General features: G+C 34.6%; 1 protein-coding gene across 7 annotated transcripts in view; it reads left to right on the top strand.

Moving 5' to 3' along the window:
* The window catches only part of QKI (QKI, KH domain containing RNA binding), a 155,419-nt gene that overhangs the window by 19,317 nt on the left and 116,593 nt on the right, over positions 1-19,509 (top strand). For all 7 annotated transcript variants that reach the window (XR_004284460.1, XM_032337970.1, XM_032337968.1 and 4 more), the window contains exon 2: positions 17,490-17,632. Coding sequence is in view for 6 of the 7 variants with exons in the window: in XM_032337970.1 (XP_032193861.1) it covers positions 17,490-17,632 (143 nt within the window). In the remaining variant the exon portion in view is untranslated. The remainder of the gene's footprint in view (positions 1-17,489; positions 17,633-19,509) is intronic.

Genomic DNA, 19,509 nt, shown 5'->3' with positions numbered 1-19,509 from the left:
ATGATATGCCTAATGAATTGAAATCCGTTTACTACATTTATGGTGCTATGCTGTGTAATTTATGTTTCTGCCATTTGTGTGATGAACTACAGTCTTAAAGGATGCAGAACACTCTGGGTTTATAAGTAACATTCAATTGATAGGTCTTATAAACTATCAGTCTTAACTGTTTTATATTATATTTAAACAGTTTATATTACAGTATTTAAACAATGGTAGAATTTCTATTATGGGAAATCTGGACTTTGTCAGTTTTTACTCTAGGTGACTAATGCTTGTCATTTCTAAGAATAACGTAACCCTTGATTCAACATACAGTATTCAGAGTGTTTTATCCTGAATTTTTGGTATATTGTACCATGCATTTTGGTGTACACTTTCCTCCCATGGTACATATATTTGTTGACAGGTATCTCTGTCCAAATTCAGAGAATTGGTTGTGACTTTGTAAAGTGAGACTTATTCGAAGGTTGGTAAATATGTAAAATGAAAAATGTTAATGTAAAATGTAAAAATAATATTTCCTAGTATACTAACTGAAACTGTTGGGTTTTAAGGGTAATTGAGGACTACTTCTGGGAGGCTGTTAGATTTTACTTGGATACGTAACCTGATTAATAGATTATATAATATGCCATGCTATCCAGAAAATTAATAGGAGTATAACTGTGGTAGGTCTGTTTCTGTTCTCTTTAAGCACAGGATAATAAAAATGTTTAATTTTGAAGTAAAATGTGGGAATTTAATATTTGATGCCTGGAAAATGCAAGAGTAGAAAGAAGAAAAAAGTTGTACAGGTTATCTATATTTAGAAAATAGTTTATTGAGGTTGTACATATGAGATTGAAGGTATAAAAACCTTCGAGAAATAGTATTACTTCTTGTTGAAGTAAGTTCCAGTTGTCATTGAAAGTACTTTAAGTTACTTTAAGTGCTAGATTGATTTTGATACAGCCATGTGAGAAGTAAGCCTCCATGTGTTGCTGAAGATAAATTAGAATGTTTAGCCATCTCTGACATTTACAAAGTTTAAAGTAAATCAGGACCTCTCGGGGTGCCTGGGTAGCTCAGTTGGTTAAGTGCATGACTCTAGATTTCTACTCAGGTCATGATCCCGGGGTCCTGAGATCAAGCCCCGTGTGGCGCTCTGTCTGCACTCAGTGCAGAGTCTGCTTGTCCATCTGGCTCTGCTCCTCTCCCTGTTCTGCTCTCTTTCTTCCTCAAATAAATAAATAGATAAAATCTTAAAGTAAATCAGTACCTCTGTTTTCTTATCACTGATACAGTTTGGCTTAAGTAGGCTGTGGCAAGTTTAGAATTCAGAGATAGAGCCTAAAGATAAATATTCTTTAAGCTAGGCCTTCATGAGAGAAATACAGTATAATTGCTTAAATTCTAATGTTCCTGATTGGTAAATCAGTATGTGGAAAGCTATGTTTTCAATTTCAGAAAAAATTAAAAATTTTAACATTGAAAATGAAGCTAGAATAAGACATATGGAATATCTATGAATTGTATACATATTTAAGTTAATATAGTTTGGTAATATATTTAATGTTTTAATGTTACACATGTGTATAAGTATAGCATATATAATTCATATATAATTTTATTGATAGTAGTATGTGTGTCTACACATGTGTATATATATATATAGTAACCATTTCATTAAAATCACTTTTCTGTAGTGAGATGGTTTTAATTAGTTGTTTATAAGCCGATACAAAATTCAAATTCCATAGTTACTGGTGGGAGTTTATGTTTTTAAAAGGGTTTTTTTGTGATATGTTTAAATTCACATCCAAATCTACTATTGTGATAAAGGTAGGCACAATTTAGTTCAAGATTGTTTACGCCAGAATCGGAAACACCTGAAGCATCTAAGATAAAATTCTAAGTTTTCCTAAAATGATTTTAGAATCCTGTGTTTTTTACCGTTACATCACTGAATTAGCTTAAGTAATGGATTGTCACAGAGGAGTGAAATAAGGGGAGTGTTTGCAGTAATATTGTGGTTTCAAGGTGACAGTTTAAGATGTGACCTTTTTGTAGTGTTTTGTTTTTGTTCCTCTATTTTAAGTTATTAAATTGTAGTTATGCAAATATGTATTTACAGCCAAACCGTGTCTCTAACTTTTCTTTCCTCAAATTATTTATTTGAGGTAAAAAGTAATCTTAAACGAATGGTTAAACCAAAGCAGGTCAGATCCTGATGCAAAGAGCTCTTAACGTTTTCTGAAGTGTGTTCTGGGAAGGTGCTGTAGAGAATATCTGCTTCAGGTACTTAAGGGTCATTTTTAATAAACTGAATATACTTGTGGTATTTGTATTTGAGTAGTTAGCATGGTTTTCTGGAAAACGTGGTTGACTGTTTGAGGAGGTGCTTAGTAAAAGTGAGTTGGAAAAATTAAACTGTATCTTTGTTACTTTCTACTTCCACTTTGCCACTATGATAAATTTACATATGGAGAAGTCATTTGCAGAGTATTTATTGGTAGGTGCCTTTACTCTGTGTTTTCTGTATGTCTGTAGTCTGGGAAAAGTCCGGATTTCAGGTAGCAGATATTCATTAAATTAGCAGTTACTGTCTTTCAGACATATCTGTCAATATAACAGCATTTCCAGATACATGATTTTATATCACAATTATCATTAGTAATGATGATATGAACATACTTAAATTTATGTAGTAGGCACTCTTTATAAATACATATTCATTACCTTGTTTAATCTTTACAGCAGTCCAGTGAGTTGGAAAGAATTCCATTTTATAAATGAAATGGAGTCAGACTGAGATAGTACAATAGTTTTTATCAAAGATCGCATTTTCAGCAGTTTTTTTCTTTGTCACAGATTATTATTTACAATTTTATAGTCAGCTGTTAGGTAATAGTTTTTTAAAAATAAAATTTTATCTGACTTTTGAACTGTTACTAGGTTAGTTCTGCACAAAGACCTGGAGACTTGGAGTTTTTTCTTTAGCAACTGTAGCTACAGCTGTGAGAAAGGTGATGGTCTATTGATTGTGTTAATAGCTTGCTTTATTTGACATTGTCATTCTTTTTATAAGAGAAAAAACAAATATTCAGAACGCAGGAAGTATGTTTAAATTTCTCTCAGAGCTTGTTCCATTTAATACTGAAATTCTGAAAGTGGGTTCACTTTTTCTTAAATCTTGATACACTGATACACCTCTTACTGCGGGTTACTACAAATGCCTTCTGGCACCTGTGAATTGGCTTGATTTTGAAAAACTTCATGGCCTTTTCTACTTCCTCACTTAAAAAAAAAGGTGAGCTGGGGAGTGCTAATGTACATCTTACTCTTCTGTTGCCTGTGAAATTCTCCAACAAAAGATGATACATACATCTTGCTGTACTTACTCTTCCTAGAAGTGTTCAGTTTTAAACCACAATTAGGAAGGAATTAATTTTTAGTGAAAGAATTTTATTCATTTTCCAGTGTGATGGGTTTTGTGGAGTGCTTTTTGAAATAGGTTGCTTTGAGATTTTAGTTTATATCAGTAATTTTCCACTTGCTCCTACTGAGGCAGGCCTTGGTGAAGATAGAACTTTGGTTTCTTAGAAATTCTGTTCATTACGAACTTTCCACGAAAAAATTTGTATTGGTTTTAAGAAACAAATACCTAATTTGCATAGTAACTTCCACATCTTTAAACCTTAGCGTGACTATTCTAAAATACGCAACTCTTCATTGACCTTTGCCTTTGAGAAGTTTCTGAGTAAATGAAAAAGTACCATGGGTGAGAAAAACAGAAGTACTTGCCTGGATAATTACAGTCATTACTAAAAATAGCAATCCACTACAGAGATGGATTAGAAGTCAGAAACCTGAGGTTTGGAAAAAAATCCTTGAAGGGGACAGAAGCATATGTTTTAAGCATTTTTTCATTTATCAGCATCATCAACATAAATGTGTGTCATTAGAGTGATAAATATACATCATTTTTTTCTGCTTTTATTCTCCTTTCCTTCTTAATAATTAAAGTGATTGTTTATATACCTAGAATCCAGCTTTCCCTGGCATGATCTCTTCTACTGTGGAATCAAAAGAAACCATAGAACCATAGAACTCTGGCTTACTCTTTAAAAATATTTACTTTGTCTAATGTTCAGGTCCAGGTATTTATGTCCCAGGACGCTTAGCCTCATTGTCAGTCACTTCTAACCTTCTAATCTATTTACATAGAAACCAGTTTTTACTACCAGAAGAATTGTGATGGCAGGAATCACTTTGCTTACCAGGGTCAGCCTAGCACCAAACACAGTGCCTGATACCATAGAAAAATAGCATATAGTCGGTGAATAATTGCAGTTTGAGTATCTGCCAGAGACTCTACAAATGCATTCTAGTTGAAAGAACTTTTTCTGTGAAATTCAGAAATTTAGGTGTAGAGTTATCTTCGATGGTCCTTGTAAATGATAGAGTAAATGTAGACCATGTGGTTGAAGTATGTGCAGCTAGTCCCTTCAGAGCTTAAATGAGACTATCATTCTAGTTTTACTTTAGATTATACTGTTCTTTCTTTCCTTCATTACTGTTTGTATCTCTCTGCTTTTCCCTCTTTTTTATCTGTATCTCCCATTTCTATATTCTTACCTTTTCCCCTCTTTTCTGTGTGGCTTTTATTGTATTCTGACACTGCTTTCCCTATTATTTTTACTAAATAAGCCTTGAACAGACTGTAAACTTTGCTGATCATAAATGTTAGAGGTTATTAAAAAATTTTCAAGGGGAATGAATCACTTATAACCCCTTTGGTGCAGTCTTGATAAGGGGCAGTCTTTTTCTTACGGGTTAGGGTTTTTTAAAAGCTAAGCCCATTCATTTAGATGCTTGTGTGTTTTATCTTGTCATTTGATATAAAACACACCAGAGGAATTTAACACTGATATAATGAACATATGTTATTAACTATGTGTTTTAGATTTTCACAAATCCTGAATAAATACAGCAAGCCCTTTTGAGAAGAGGAGTGCATTTCTGTTACTTTAAAGGGAACAGGAGTAAGTCGTGAAGCTAGTAACTTACTGATGCTCGAGTGAAGTTTCAAGCATGTTTTTGTAGCTTTGTATGTTTTTGTACTAATTGTCCTGCCAATATTGTTCAAAAGGTGTTTTTTCCCCAAGGATACAGATCCTTGGGAATATAGCAAAAGACAAAAAGCAAAGCTGTCTGTCCTTCCGGAGTTTACATTCTTGTAGGAGACAGGCAATAAGCAATCAGTATGTTCTATGACATATTAGACAATATAGGTTCTGAGGGTACTCTGAGCCGGTTAAAGGAGATAGAAGTGTTTTGGATAGATTGAAGCAGGTTGTGGTTTTAAATAGGGAGATCAAAAAGGACTTGCCTTTTTGAAAAATTGATGTTAGAACAGTGATTTAAAGGGGTTAATAGAGTGAACCATACTGCTCCCTGGGAAATAGCTTTCCAAGAGGAGGGAAGAGTCCGTGCAAAACGGTGAGGCCAGGACCTGCAGTTCCTTGTGTGGCTGTGGCTATGAATGAGGCTTGGTGGTCAGCTGGTAAGGAGAGTCGGTCTGAAAGGTGAGGAGGGGAGGGTAAAGGGTAAAGGGTGAGGACCTGGGCTTTTGCACTAATTGAGATGCAGGGTCATTAGAGCATGGGTGAAATGTGGTCTGGGTAGTCTCTCAGGAGTCTGTGAGGTCTACCTGTTTTCCTAACAGCAAGTTTTTTTGACTTTTTTATTCTCATTCTCACTTGAGTTTATAGTGGAGTGTTTCAGAGGCTGTATGCTGTGTGATACTGCAATGGTTTGAAATCGAAAAAGATTGGAGGGAAAAAATGAGAATTCCATTGTGTCTATTAAGAAAGACATTTAAACAATTTGCAAAAATAGAACAGTATCTCTCCTCACTATTTTGTTTTGTTGGATAAAATGTTTTTTGTCAAAATGTAATGGGGTTTACTATTACGTTAAAGTAAATCACGAGTAATGGAGATACTTTTTGGTTTTGATTTGTAGTATGGTTAAATATTAACAAGTGTAACTCTCACAACAAAACTCTTTTGTAACTACGCGTTGAGTCCTGAGACCAAAAAATAATGACCGACAACTCCCTTAGGTTTGAGCAAAGGAGTGACATGTCACTTGGACTTGAACAGGCTAACTCTGGAAAATAGAGACGAGGCTGACAGGGACAGTGGTGGAAATGGGGTAGACCAGTTAGGTAATTTCACTGGTTTAGGTGAGATGATTGTGGCTGGAACTAGGAGGGGTGGTGGGTTGGGGGGAGGGTCAGTGGGATTCTGGATATATTTTAGAAGATGAGTAAATAGTATTTCTTGGTAGATTGGGTATGATGTGTGAGAGAATGGACTTGCCAGTTTTTGAGATCAGGAGGAGCACATTTGGGGACAGATAGGAGTTTGGTTTTAAGTGTGTCGAGGTGACATGTTTAGAAGACAGTTGGATACAGGCATTTGGGAGTTCAGGAATGTCTTTGACCAGGATTTTTCTTGTATTATTTTGGTAATATTTTTATATGATAACATTTAGTTTCCGTTCTAATAAATTAAGCTTTTATGATCTCAGAAGAGTGCTGTATTCTGCATTTTATAAACTCGTATTAAAATTGCATTCTAAGAGTATTTTTATAAGATAGTAAAATGTATACTTTTAAGAGGCAGTAAAAAGGTAGTAAATGTAGCCGGTAGCATAGGCAACATTAGATTTTCTGAATCTGTTTTTTTGTAAAGTAAACCAACTTTGTTTCATTAAAGGGGATCATACTAAAATACCATGTTAAAATAATGTTTTCAGTATCAATTATGTTGACAACTGAAGGTATTGTGTATGTTGCTCTTGTTACAAAGTTTCAAGTTTTTAAATTCAATCTCAGTGCTTGCTATAAAGGACCTTTGGAATATCATATATAGTAGATTGTTTATTATAGCTTAATAAAACTCCTTTGCTTTTTTAGTATGAGGGATTTCTCATGTACATGGGCTGCTGTAACAAATGTGAATGTCATTGGACATTGATTTGCTTCAGTTTGTGGAATTAAGATGATGTTCAGATACACAAGGGATGTGTGATTAGTGATCTTCAGTTTTTCCTCCATTGAGCTTAGGAGGAATTTGGAATATAATTGAAAAGGATAATTAAAAATCAGATAAATTGTTAGGTAGGAAAAGCAACCTATCTCCACCTCTCCCCCTACACAGACATAATTCCTTCAAAATTTTTGGGAGTTCTGTTTTATTTTCACTCGTTTACCAGATTCCTTTTAAAGCCCTAAGTAATTTAGAGCTCGAGGAGGATAAGATGCATAGGGCGGCCCTCTCCTTACCTCCCACAAAAATAAATAGTAAAGCTGGTTATATGATTGGTGCTTTCCCAAGGATATTACTTAAAATAAATCCTGTTGACGATTAGTTTAGGATATTTTGAAATGTAAATTCTGAAAAGAGTAGGTTTGACTGTCTGTGGTTTTTGATTGGTTGTTGAGTTTATGCAGCCCTTTCCTATGGGGTATTGATGATACACAGAGGGCACAAAATGAGGTTCTCAGAGGAAACAGGAAGGTCCCCAGACTCCTCCTGATCAATATTACTGATCCGGTCTAACCTGATTTTACAGAGGAGGAAACTGAGACCCAGAGGGTTAAATTCAAAGCCACACAGCTAGATCCTGTAGGGGGTCAGAAATAAAATTTAGGTTGCATAAATTGAAGGCCAGTGCTTTTTTTCCCCTTACTGCTTGTGGTTATTAAGAGAGGTTCTGTGCTTATGGAAAGATTATTGTTTATGGATTGTAGTCTTAAGGTTCTTAAGGCTCGTTTAAAGTACATTGGGTTTTTTAAGCAGTAACTGTTAAAATCTGAAAGGTTATTTTGAATTAAAGAGATTATTCTTAATGACTTTGAGATCCTCAGTTTTATTGGTAAGCAGGCATTTTATTTTTTCAAACCCTAGAAAAGTAAGACATTTGCCTGGCTTTCATTCTCTCCCTCAACTGTTCCCCCTCAATGAGGATAAATAACTCTGAGGCCAAAGCAAAAACTTTATTTTGCAGCAAATTTAGACTTATACAAAAATAGAATTACAGCACAGAGGTTAATGGTAAGAACTCATATAACCGTAGTACAATTAGGGGAACTGGGGAGTTAACATAGATATCATATTATTAGCTAATTTATAGCTCTTACTCAGACTTCACCAGTTTCCTATTCACATCCTTTTCTGGTACAGGGTCCAATCCATAATCGCACACAGTATTTAGTAGTGATGTCCCTGTGGTATCCGAGGTCTGTGACAGTGTCACATTCTTTCATGATGCCTTTCTTGATATTTTTGAAGATAACTGGTCATTTAGTTTGTAGAGTATTATTCAATTTTAGTTTGAATACTATTCCGATTTAGTTTGATGTTTTCTCGTGATTAGATTAAGGTTGTGCATATTTGGCAAGAAAACAACAAAATTACCATTTGGCCTTTCTCAGTTTGTCATGCTAGTATGTATCTTATTGGTGATAGTATTCGATCACCTGGTTAAGGTGGACTGTGCCAGGTTTCTCCACTGGATGGTTAATTGCTTTTTTTCTTCATAATTAGTAAATGACTTTTGGGGAGATACTCTGAACAGAGAACCCTGTTTCTCATTTTTTTTCTTTAAACTCATTTTAGCAGTACCCATTGAGTAGTTCTTATCTGCGATACTTAACTACCCTGGTGGTTTTCTAATGGTGATTTTCTATATCCATCTTTCCTTCCATCTTAACTGGGAATTCTGTAAGGAAGATCTGCCACTTCTCCTTCTTGTATTTGTTTATTCAGTAATTTATGTCATTGTGCTCTCATGGATATTAATCTGTTACTGTTGTTATCAGTAAAATCTTCTGAGGCAAGCATTTATTTTTAAGAAGTTAATGTATTGAGATGCTTAAACATTTCAAAGGTATGTAGAAGTATATGGTAAAATCTACCCATGTATGTTGGGCACCCATTTTCCATTGTTAGGAATTTGTTTCCGTTCTTTAAGAAATATTAAAAGGGTTGGGAAAAGAGTTATTAATAAGAATAGCTAGATTCTCAAGTATTAACTTTTTACCTGGATCCCAGTAGTGTCTGCTGGTTTATTATTGCATCTTCTTCAGCTCTGCATTAATGGTGTTTCTTAACTAGGTTTCTTAACCTTCAGATGTAAATTTTAATGCAGTGATTATTATATAGAGATAAGGATTGGTTTCCCCTGTTTATTTTTAAAAAACTAAATGAACAGAAGGCAATATTTTTCTTTTCTTTTTAAGATTTTATTTATTTATTTGGCAGACAGAGATTACAAATAGGCAGAGAGGCCGGCAGAGAGAGAGAAAGGGAAGCAGGCTCCCCGCGGAGCAGAGAGCCCGATGCGGGGCTCGATCCCAGGACCCTGGGATCACGAACCCAGCCGAAAGCAGAGGCATCAACCCACTGAGCTTACCCAGGCACCCCAAGGCAATATTTTTCATAAAAAATCTTTGACGTATAACATATAAAACTAACCATGTTTAAAATGACTTCCAAACAAAATTCAGTTTAAATGAGAAAGGATGCCTATTCCAATTAAATTATTGGTTTTTATTCACTTAAAAAAAATGCCTTCCCCCGTTCGTTTCTGTTCTTCGTAATGGCCTATTTTGCCTTCTTTATATGCCAGCAACATGCATTTATTCATTCAGGATTGTCACTTTTCCAGGCACGTAGGCCTAGAGTTCCCCCACTGAAGAGGTGTTTTGTTAGCATGAAAAGAGGAGGAGGGCAGTCTTTTTTGCAGTCACTAGGAAAACAGTGCGCTGAACTTGTCAGAGCACATCTGGCGATAAACTAAGTTGGTTTGTTCCGTTTTCCTATTTTCCATTCTCTAATTACCATCTCCTAAAGTAAGTTTTAAGGGTTTCTTGTTCCAGAAAGTCTTTAATGAAACTCTAAATAAAAAGCTGGTTGGTCTTGCTGTGACACTGGACCAATTCTTAAATTTCTGAGCCCTATTTTTTTCCCCTTTATTTGTTTCTTTCATAAAGTGGGTATTCTGTCTACTTCACATTATGGTGAGAATCATTTAATAATTCATATATAAAGTATTTCAGCATGGTGGAAGCTGCTCATGTTAAAAAAATAGGTCTTTGTAGTTTATTTTTATAGTTGGGAGTCAGTGACTTAATCCTTTAATTATAATCCAATATTATATACAACATTTTGACTTAAAATACTTCCTAACATCCTAATGAAAATATCTTTACTATTTTATGGAAGTAAAAAAAAAAAAAATTCTTATGTGAATCTAATGTGAAAGTCAAAAATAGTCCCTATAAATCCATCTTCCAGAGATGATTACTGTTAATAGTTATATCCTTTTTTTGACTTCTGTGTGTCTGTCCATGATATATTCCATGATATAAAACTGCTACTGAGAGCAATTACGGAATTAGGATGGACTTTTTTTTTTTTAAGATTTTATTTATTTATTTGACAGTGAGAGAGAGGGATCACAAGTAGGCAGAGAGGCAGGCAGAGAGAGGGGGAAGCAGGCTCCCTGCTGAGCAGGGAGCCCGATGTGGGTTCAGTCGATCCCAGGTCCCTGAGATCATAACCCGAGCCGAAGGCAGAGGCTTAACCCACAGAGCCACCCAGGTGCCCCAGGATGGACATTTTTTAAGACCTTTGCTGGTTTGTTTTTTTTTTTGGTAAAATTTATCCACAACTTTACACAATTGTTAAATTAAATTGCCAGAACAATCCAAGGGAAAGCTATGATGTTAAATCTAATTTTGTAGTTTTTCTTCTTTTGCTTATGGTTGTGAGTTCAATACCCCAAGTCAGGTCCCATTAGAGAATTATTGATGGCTTGATTTTTTTGGGGGGGTGCAGTTTCTGAGCAATTTCCTCCATGTTAAATCAGGTTTATTTGATTATTCGAGTAAGCTAAATACATTTTACTAAATGTTGTGCAGTCTATTAGCCTGTGTTTTAAATTATTTTCTTTCTGTACCTTGTGGGTGTGGCTTTTTAAAGTAAGTACAGTGAGGTTACATTATTTTTGCTCTACTCAAACTATCTTCAAAACTTTCCCTGTATTTAGTAAAAGCTGAATTAGAAATTACTTTTTATAGGAGATCTTTGTTCCCTCTAAGTACATAACAGCCATCACCTAAACTGGTGTTTGGTTATAAATAGACTGCTAATATTATTGTTTTAAGATTTAGTAAGTTTCTTGTAGATGGAGTGTAGGGATTTGTTAAGACCTTAAAATAAATAAAATCTTCCTTTGCTTTTTATGTTCCTGTGCCAGATTAATGTCCAGCAGATACTGAGGAAATGATAGAGCCTATTTAAATTTCAATTGAAATGATGAAAGCTGTCATTTTAACTTCACTTATAAAACTTTTACTATGTACATCAAAACATATATTTTTATAAGTAAGTAGCTCTTATTTCACTGAATAAATTAATGAAAGCATTAATTTTAAAAACAAGGCAGTAATGGTCAAATGAGAGTGTAACATTCTCATTTCTTTCTGTATTTTTAGGTCTAGCTGTATTATAATGATAAGATAATTTTTTGCTTGATTTTAAATTTAAGGCTCAAAGAAAAAGCAAATAGATGCCCGAATAAAATGATAGCAGCAGACCAGTTGAACAATTGGAATTAGCTACCACAACACTGGGTGTAAAATGTGTTTTATGTGAAAATGTTTTCAGTGTTTTAAAAAATTGTCTTTTAATTTATTATTAAAATTCTGAAAATAATTTAATGCATTTTATTTTTATGTTATTTGCATATCATTAATAGGCTTTTTATGTACTCTTGAGCCAGTAAATATTTTTCATATTTCATTTCCTAATTTTTATTTTCTTGGTTTAATTTTGTTGAAAAAATTCTAAAACCAGTCAGTAAATAGGGTTATATTCAAGTCTTTATCCAGTCTTCCAGCATTGTAGTATTAAATTTATACATAGCCATTATGTATCTGTCTTGGGAAATAACTACTTAATTTTATAATTTAGATTTCTCAGCCTTTATTTTTCTGTTCTTTAATAGTTTTTCAGGTTATCCTTATTTCTGATATTACTTTCCCACAGAGAGATATGTTATGTTATGTTAGTTAATGATATGTTAGTTAATCCAATAATTCAGAAATTTTAAAAATGTGCAAAATTTTAAGGTGGCAGAGGATGGGATGCACAAATAGTGATTCAGATAGAATGAAAGAGTCATGGGGATAAAGTGCCAAAGGCAAAAATGAGCTGAGCCTTATGAAATGATAAGAATGATTTTAAAGCAAAGGTTTTAGTTCTTTGGTGAATTAGGTAAATTAGGGGAAAAGGTGATGTAATATTAACAGGTCACATAGAACAGAACTGTGCAGTGACTATTTTTCTTCTTAGGAGCAGAATTCACTGACTGATGATTGAGTTTAAAAAAGGGAAAAATAGGGACACCTGGCTGACTCAGTGGGTTAAAGCCTCTGCCTTCTGCCAGGGTCATGATCTCAGGGTCCTGGGATTGATCGGGCTGCATGGGGCTCTCCGCTCAGTGGGGAGCTTGCTTCGTCCTCTCTCTCTGCCTACCTCTCTGCCTACTTGTGATCTCTGTCAAATAAATAAATAAAATCTTAAATAAAATAAAATAAAAAGGGAAAAATCAGGATTGTTAAACAGAGAAATGTAAGGAGACACTAAGTAGTAAGACCGAAACAAATTTTCAGTCTTAAACAAAAGTAGTTTTCAGGATATGGGAATTTGAAAAAAACAAAGTCATAATCAAATATCAGTTTTAGAGAACATGAAAAATTAGAGGACCCTGAGTGCTGGAAAGGTGAGTACTCCCAAAAGCTGAAAGGTTTGTGTTCTGAAGTTGCTGATGCAACCTGTGGAATCCAAAACAGACTATTTCCTGTTTAAACTAGCAGAACCAGAGTGGGTTTGGGTCCTAGTGTGGCTTGAGATTTCATCAGGTAGTTGATAAGGTATGCCTGTATTTCAGTATGCAAGCTGCAGAAATGTGTGTACTAGGAAAGTGCAGTTTGTTGGATCCTTGAGCCAGAAGAGTCATCCCTAAAGGATGTCAGCTGGTAGATTCACAGTTGGAAGGGATTTGTCTAGTAGAAAACAACCAGGAAAAAATACTCGGTCTAAACAAACAGTTGTGGAAGTATGGAATGGTGAAAGCTTGGCTTAGCACCACCATTTGTGTCACATGTTATGTTCATCAAAGAAAGAAAGGTGTTCTTAAGCACACTGTGGACTTGGAGTGTTTGGGATTGGAAGTAAGCAGCCTATCTGCATTCTTCTCATTTGTCAGGGAAGGATGTGTTTCAGGGAAGGATTTTCCATTTTAAAGGACATAGATATGTGGGAGTGTGTCTGAATGAGTGAAAAGGTATAAAACCGTATTATTATATAGCTCAGAGAAGAAGGTACTCAGATACAGAACTGTTCTAAGTATTTTTGTCATAGGAACAAGGCATTGGATCTGTTTAATGACCTTTGGAGGGTTGAATGGGGGGAAGTGGGAGAATTTTTAGGAATGATTTTGACTCAGTAAAATTTGTAAACTCTAATAACTTCAGAGATGTCTTAAACAAGTTGTCCTGATAGTGAGGATTTCTGGGATTATTGTAATGGGAATTTTTATGCTAGGTGATTAAACAAATGCTTCTGAACTTACGGTGCTCTGAGCCACGGTTGTAGGTTGATGAGGATATTGTGGAGATGAGATGTTTGAGCATTATCATGCAGTGTTTGATAAAACAAAAGTTAATACAATTGACTCTTGAGCAACACAGGGCATTGGGGCCCTGACTCCCCTCATGGTCAGAAATCCATGTATAACTTTAGATTCCCCCAAACCTTAACTACTAATAGTCTGCTGTGGACTGGAAGCCTTACCAATAATATAAACAGTCAGTTAATTCATATTTTGTATGCCATATATATTATATACTGTATTCTTACAATAAAAGTTAGCTGGAGAAAAAATATTAATAAGAAAATCTTAAGGAAGAGAAAATATGTTGACAATACTGTATTGAAAAAAATATCTGGATATAAGTGAGTACAGACTGTGTTATTCAAGGGTCTGTAGTATAAAATATATTAATTATGAAGCACTTCCATGTTTCATAAATGAACACTTGTAAATCTACCACTTACAAAGGAACTAAAGCACTACCCATACCCATGACGTGTTTCTGTAATATTTTGGCCATGGTTAGATATACTTGATGGTATAACTAACAAAAACCTTTGCATGCCAGGACTTACGTACTGCAAGCATTGCAGAAAAAACTTTGTAAAATACGGGGTTAGGAGAGAAAATAATAAATGGGGTTCTTGCATACTAAGGTTGGAGAACAATGGATTTAGTTGAGTCATTCAGTAAGCAACCTCTAATTACACGAGGTAAAGGTGCAGAGAGTTTAAGAGATCTAAAATCACACAAACAAGATTTATTTTTTAGGTAATCTTTATACCCATTGTGGGGCTTGGAGATCAAGAGTTGCACGTTCTATCATCAGCTGAGCCTGCTAGGCTCCCCAGAACTTGTTTTGACTTGAGTATTGGGAATAACATAGCAAGAAGTGCTAGTGATTTCCTGGTTACAAAGGTGCTGTTGATAAAGGTAGTACTCAGCTGGTTAGACCCCCACAATGAATAAGATGGTAAGATATTTGAGAACTAGGACTTGGTTGTCTTTTCATTACTGTCAGTACAGTGTTGCTTATGATTTGTATTATTAAATTGAGTGATATATCTGAGACTAAAAGAAACATGGTAGAAGAACCTTTTATCTTGAGAAAACTAGAATTTGTAATTATATTGTTTGTACCTTTGCTTCACAGTTTCTTTCTCAGAGTTTATGTATATCCCATATGAGACTAACTTTTGGAAAGCTTGAAACCATGGCTTGTTCAACGCTAATGCCTTAGAACCTAGCTCATTTACCCACCTACCTGCCCAGTGCACCGAGTATTAACAGAGGGCCCACTGTGTTCCAGGTGTTTTTCTAGGAGGTGGAGCCATAATGGCTAGCAGAATCTCAGAACTTTCAGTTAAGAATCAGAGAATCACAGAAATATTTATAGAAATAAAATTTAAATGGTAAATATTATCTTCTATTTTATCATCTAAGTGGATATGTAAAGGTCATGGATTATTGTGGTATTTATGTATTTTTTTAATTTAGTCTTCTGAATTTTCTTCTAAGTCTCTTGGTTTTTCTAAGTTTGATAAAATTGTTTACCTGGAAATATGCTGGTGGAGCCTGTTTATATAGCATGTTTGCATCTATATTTATAAGCAAATTTTATTTATAGTTTTCTTTTTTGATATTGTCAGGATTTTTATGTTGGCATTACTAACCTCATAACAAGACTTAGTTTCGGAAGAGGAAATTTAAATGTAATAAATTAATATTGAAAGTGCTTTTATATAGGGACCTGGACTAAAAGATATATGCATAATTTTAATTAAATTTCCCTAATGTCCTTTGGTTAATTATTTACTGTAATTGTGTAATTATATAAACATTTATGTTTAAATTATTTGGTGGTTCAAAACTTGATTGGAGAATTGCTGTTGCATGCTAATATAAAATAAACACTACTTTGATACTGGCCATGTTTAGGAAAGAGTTTGTTATGAAACTAAGTAGTATTAAAAAGAGCTTAAGGAATGAAGTCTTACCTTTATAATATAGGTAAATCCAAGGGGCCTTCTTTTGATTTTTTAAAAATTTCATTTGCTATTCAGAGGTGCACATTTGGTAAGCTTTGACAAGCAAATTGCTATTTAAGAGATAAGATGTGTTATAAAATGAATATTGCCCTCATTGAAGCAGAAAATGTATGTGATACAGTATTTTCACTGATTTAAGGCTGTCTAACTGGGTAAGAACACCTTCGATCATGACTTTCTGTTGTATTGGGTTTTATTTAGCAAAGTGATATAAGTAACTAGTTAAGAAAATTAAAGTATGCATTTATATTTCAAAGTTCCTTAATAGCAGTAGATTGAAATTCCATGATTGGAAGGCAGTCAGAATACATTATAAAAATAAAAGGCATTTTACTTTTAAATACTAATGGACACAAGCCTCTTCCCTAAGAAGGTAATCTCTAGCATAGGGAGAGAGATAAAGAGGCATCCAGCTAATTTAGTAATCACAACCCTTATTACACAGTATGTTCTAATGGGCAGAGGACTATCTTCTAACACAGTGTGGAAGTTTAATAAAGACTTCTTGAAATAATTAATCGATTTCTTTGTGCAAGTCTTGGTTCATTGGATTTCTTATATTTTTTCTTATAAGAAGCATATTTATATACCTGGGAATTGTCCTAATAATTTTTTAAAAGGTCATTGGCTTTAGATTCTTGCCTTTCTTCTTATATTTCATATATTAACCTGATGTAGTTTGATCTCTGTAAACCATCTTTTCGTTGAAACTTCTCTGATCACCAGTGGCTTAGTGGTCAAATCCAAGGTACCCTCTTTTGCTCTTTACTTTACCATACTTCTGTGGTTTTTGACCCTGTTGATTACCCTGTTCTTCGTTCTGTCATTGTTCAGCTTCTTTGACACCTCTCTTTCCTACTTCGGCTGCCCACCTTCATTTCTTCGTGGTTTGGATCTTCTTTGCTTTATTCCTTACATGTTGCTTTTCTCCCTCTTTTCTCTCTAAGACATCTTTTCTCTTCCTGTAGCTTTGACTAACATACTTGTGTATCAAACTCAGACTTCTGCTGAACTTAAAATCTCTGTTATCTATTGGGCATCTGTTTGAATAGTCCAAAGATACCTAAAATAGCTAAGGAAGTGATTTAGTTCAAAATCTCATTCAGACAGATTAGTTCTGAAGTATAAAAGAGCCTTTGTCATTAGTTTTGTCTAATAGGCATTCTTATTTGATTAAAGTTCTTGTTTGGAATGACTGGCCTCATTTAAGCATGGAGAAGTAAGCAAAATAACAGGTATGTTAAAATAGAGGATAAGAGCTTGGGCTCTTTAGTTAATTTTTAAATAAAATATAGGGGCGCCTGGGTGGTGCAGTCAGTTAAATGTCTGACCCTTGATTTCAGGTCAGGTCGTGATCTCAGGGTTTTGAGATTGAACCCCTACTTGGGCTCCACCCTGAGGGTGGAGGCTGCTTGGGACTCTCTCTCCTTCTGCCAGACCCAACCCCCAGTATGCTCATTCTCTAAAATAAAGAATAAATCTCTTAAAAATAAAATATATTATTTGGTTTAGATAAATTTGATTTTTGGTAGAAAATTAATTAAGGCTATAGTCCTGTTAAACAGACTTAATCCAGGGAATGGTAGAATAGGTTAATAATTCATTACTCTTTGAGTTTTAACACTTTATCAATGAAACCCTCCCCTACCTTCTGTTTTATTTCCCCCCCTCGACTAGCAAGAATATTTTTTTGTCTAACACATTTAAAATTTTTACTTTTAACAGAAATTAGCAGAGTACGGAAAGACATGTACAATGACACATTAAATGGCAGTACAGAGAAAAGGAGTGCAGAATTGCCTGATGCTGTGGGACCTATTGTTCAGTTACAAGAGAAACTTTATGTGCCTGTAAAAGAATATCCAGATGTAAGTATATTTTGTTGTCTTATTCATTTTTTTTTTTTTTCTGCTTTACATACTTTGGGAAGGGATATATCTGGTGACATATAAAAATAAATGTCATCTGAGGGAAGGTTAATACTAGAGGTATTAATTTGGTGTGGACAGTTAAAAAATTTTTTTAGATATATTTTCATTTAATGGCTGCTGTTGTCACTTTTGGAAATGCGCATGGTAAAGACTTGGTTTTAGATTTCATACTGAGGCCAGAATTATGGAAAGAGCTTTGGCCTGAATGTCGCGGAGAGCACCAAATACAATTCTCTTCTCATTTTTAATCTGACCTCAGAGAAGCCACAACCTGGGCTATGTCATCCTTTCAGTAAAATGAGAAGTTGGACTGTATGACTGCTATGCTTCTTTTCAGCTCCACAATTTTTATGATAACCATTGTTCATAATTTTTTCTTTTTTTTTTTTTTTTTGTCTTTTTCATTCCTGTTTCTTCCTCAGATACTCTCCATAAACATCTCGTTGCAAGTAGCCACCTTGTCCTATACCACTTAATTTATAATTAGCTCCAAACTCTTGTTTGTTACAAAGCGCTATGTCGTATGGTTCTTTATATCTCTCTGACCTCATCTTAAGTGAGATTCCCTCTCCTAAATACACTGTAATCACATTGGCTGTTAGAACAAGTCAGGTCTATTCCCAGCCTAAGTATGTTGATGTTAGCTGTGTACTGGCTGGCTTCTTGTTACGGTTAAGATTTTAGCCCAAATGTTACTCAGAGAAGCCTCCCCTCACTATTTTATTGAAAGCAATCTAGTTACTCATTGTTTCACCTAATTCTCTTTATTTTTCTGAGGAGCACTTGCTGTTTGGTATGTTTTAATTTGTTTTTCTGTTTATTTCCATCATAGTGTAAGGAACTTAACACAAGAAAATTTTTTGGTTCTTTTTTGGTGGTGGTTCACCATGTACTTCCAATGTGCATAATCGGTTCCAGTGCCTTCTGAATACATAAAGGCAAACTGTTGGTATTTTGCTAGGTTTCAGAGAACTATTCTGAAAGAAAAACTATTGATTCTGCAAAAAGGAATTGGTATTGTGAGGTCAAAATGTGATGTATATTGTAAGATTCATTGATTATATGGACAGTCTGCTTGTTTAAAGATGGAAAATAAATGTCTTAAGTTGGATTAATGGAAAAAAGCTTTGACATTTCACAAGTTGCATTTCTAATACAATTTTCTTTAAGGCTAATATATTTACGTTGTAAGTATTTTTGGTTGCACATATATAAACAGTTCTGGATAACATAGGCAAGGAGTTTGTTGGAAGGTAATTGGGTATCATAGGATTAAAAGAAGTGGCTAGAGAACAAAGCCTCCTGTAAGAGAGGGGCCATGATACAAGATACAGCTTTGAGAACCTCAGCACTAGGAATTCAGCCTTTTCTTTGAGACCCTTGCTTTTAACATAATTTGATTTCAGTGCTTCCTACACTTTATCTTCAAACTTCAGATTCTTAGCAGAGAAAATGTGTTTTGGACCAGTCTGCCATGACTGAAGGTGGAAGGTTAACTAATAAAACCAAGACATGATTACTCTGGTCCCACCCTCGATGACTGGAATGATTCCTAGAGATGGGAAATTACGATTTGGCAGCTATTCCAGTTGGTGTCTACTGCTGTTTGGTGTTTCATTAAAGGATATCAACCTTCTCATCTGTTTGTTTAAAAGATAAAGTTTCAGCACTAGTCATTAACACAGAATACATAAGATCATAGGATGTTGCTAGAGAAAATAATCTTGGTCTGCTTGGTCTGCATTCTTCTGGAAAAAATCCTGTTCAGGGAAGGTGATATTTATATTGCATTATTTAAAAGGCATGTTTGATAC

Source organism: Mustela erminea, chromosome 4 (assembly GCF_009829155.1).
Source record: "Mustela erminea isolate mMusErm1 chromosome 4, mMusErm1.Pri, whole genome shotgun sequence".
NCBI lineage: Eukaryota > Metazoa > Chordata > Mammalia > Carnivora > Mustelidae > Mustela > Mustela erminea.
This window is presented reverse-complemented; position numbering and strand designations above follow the sequence as displayed.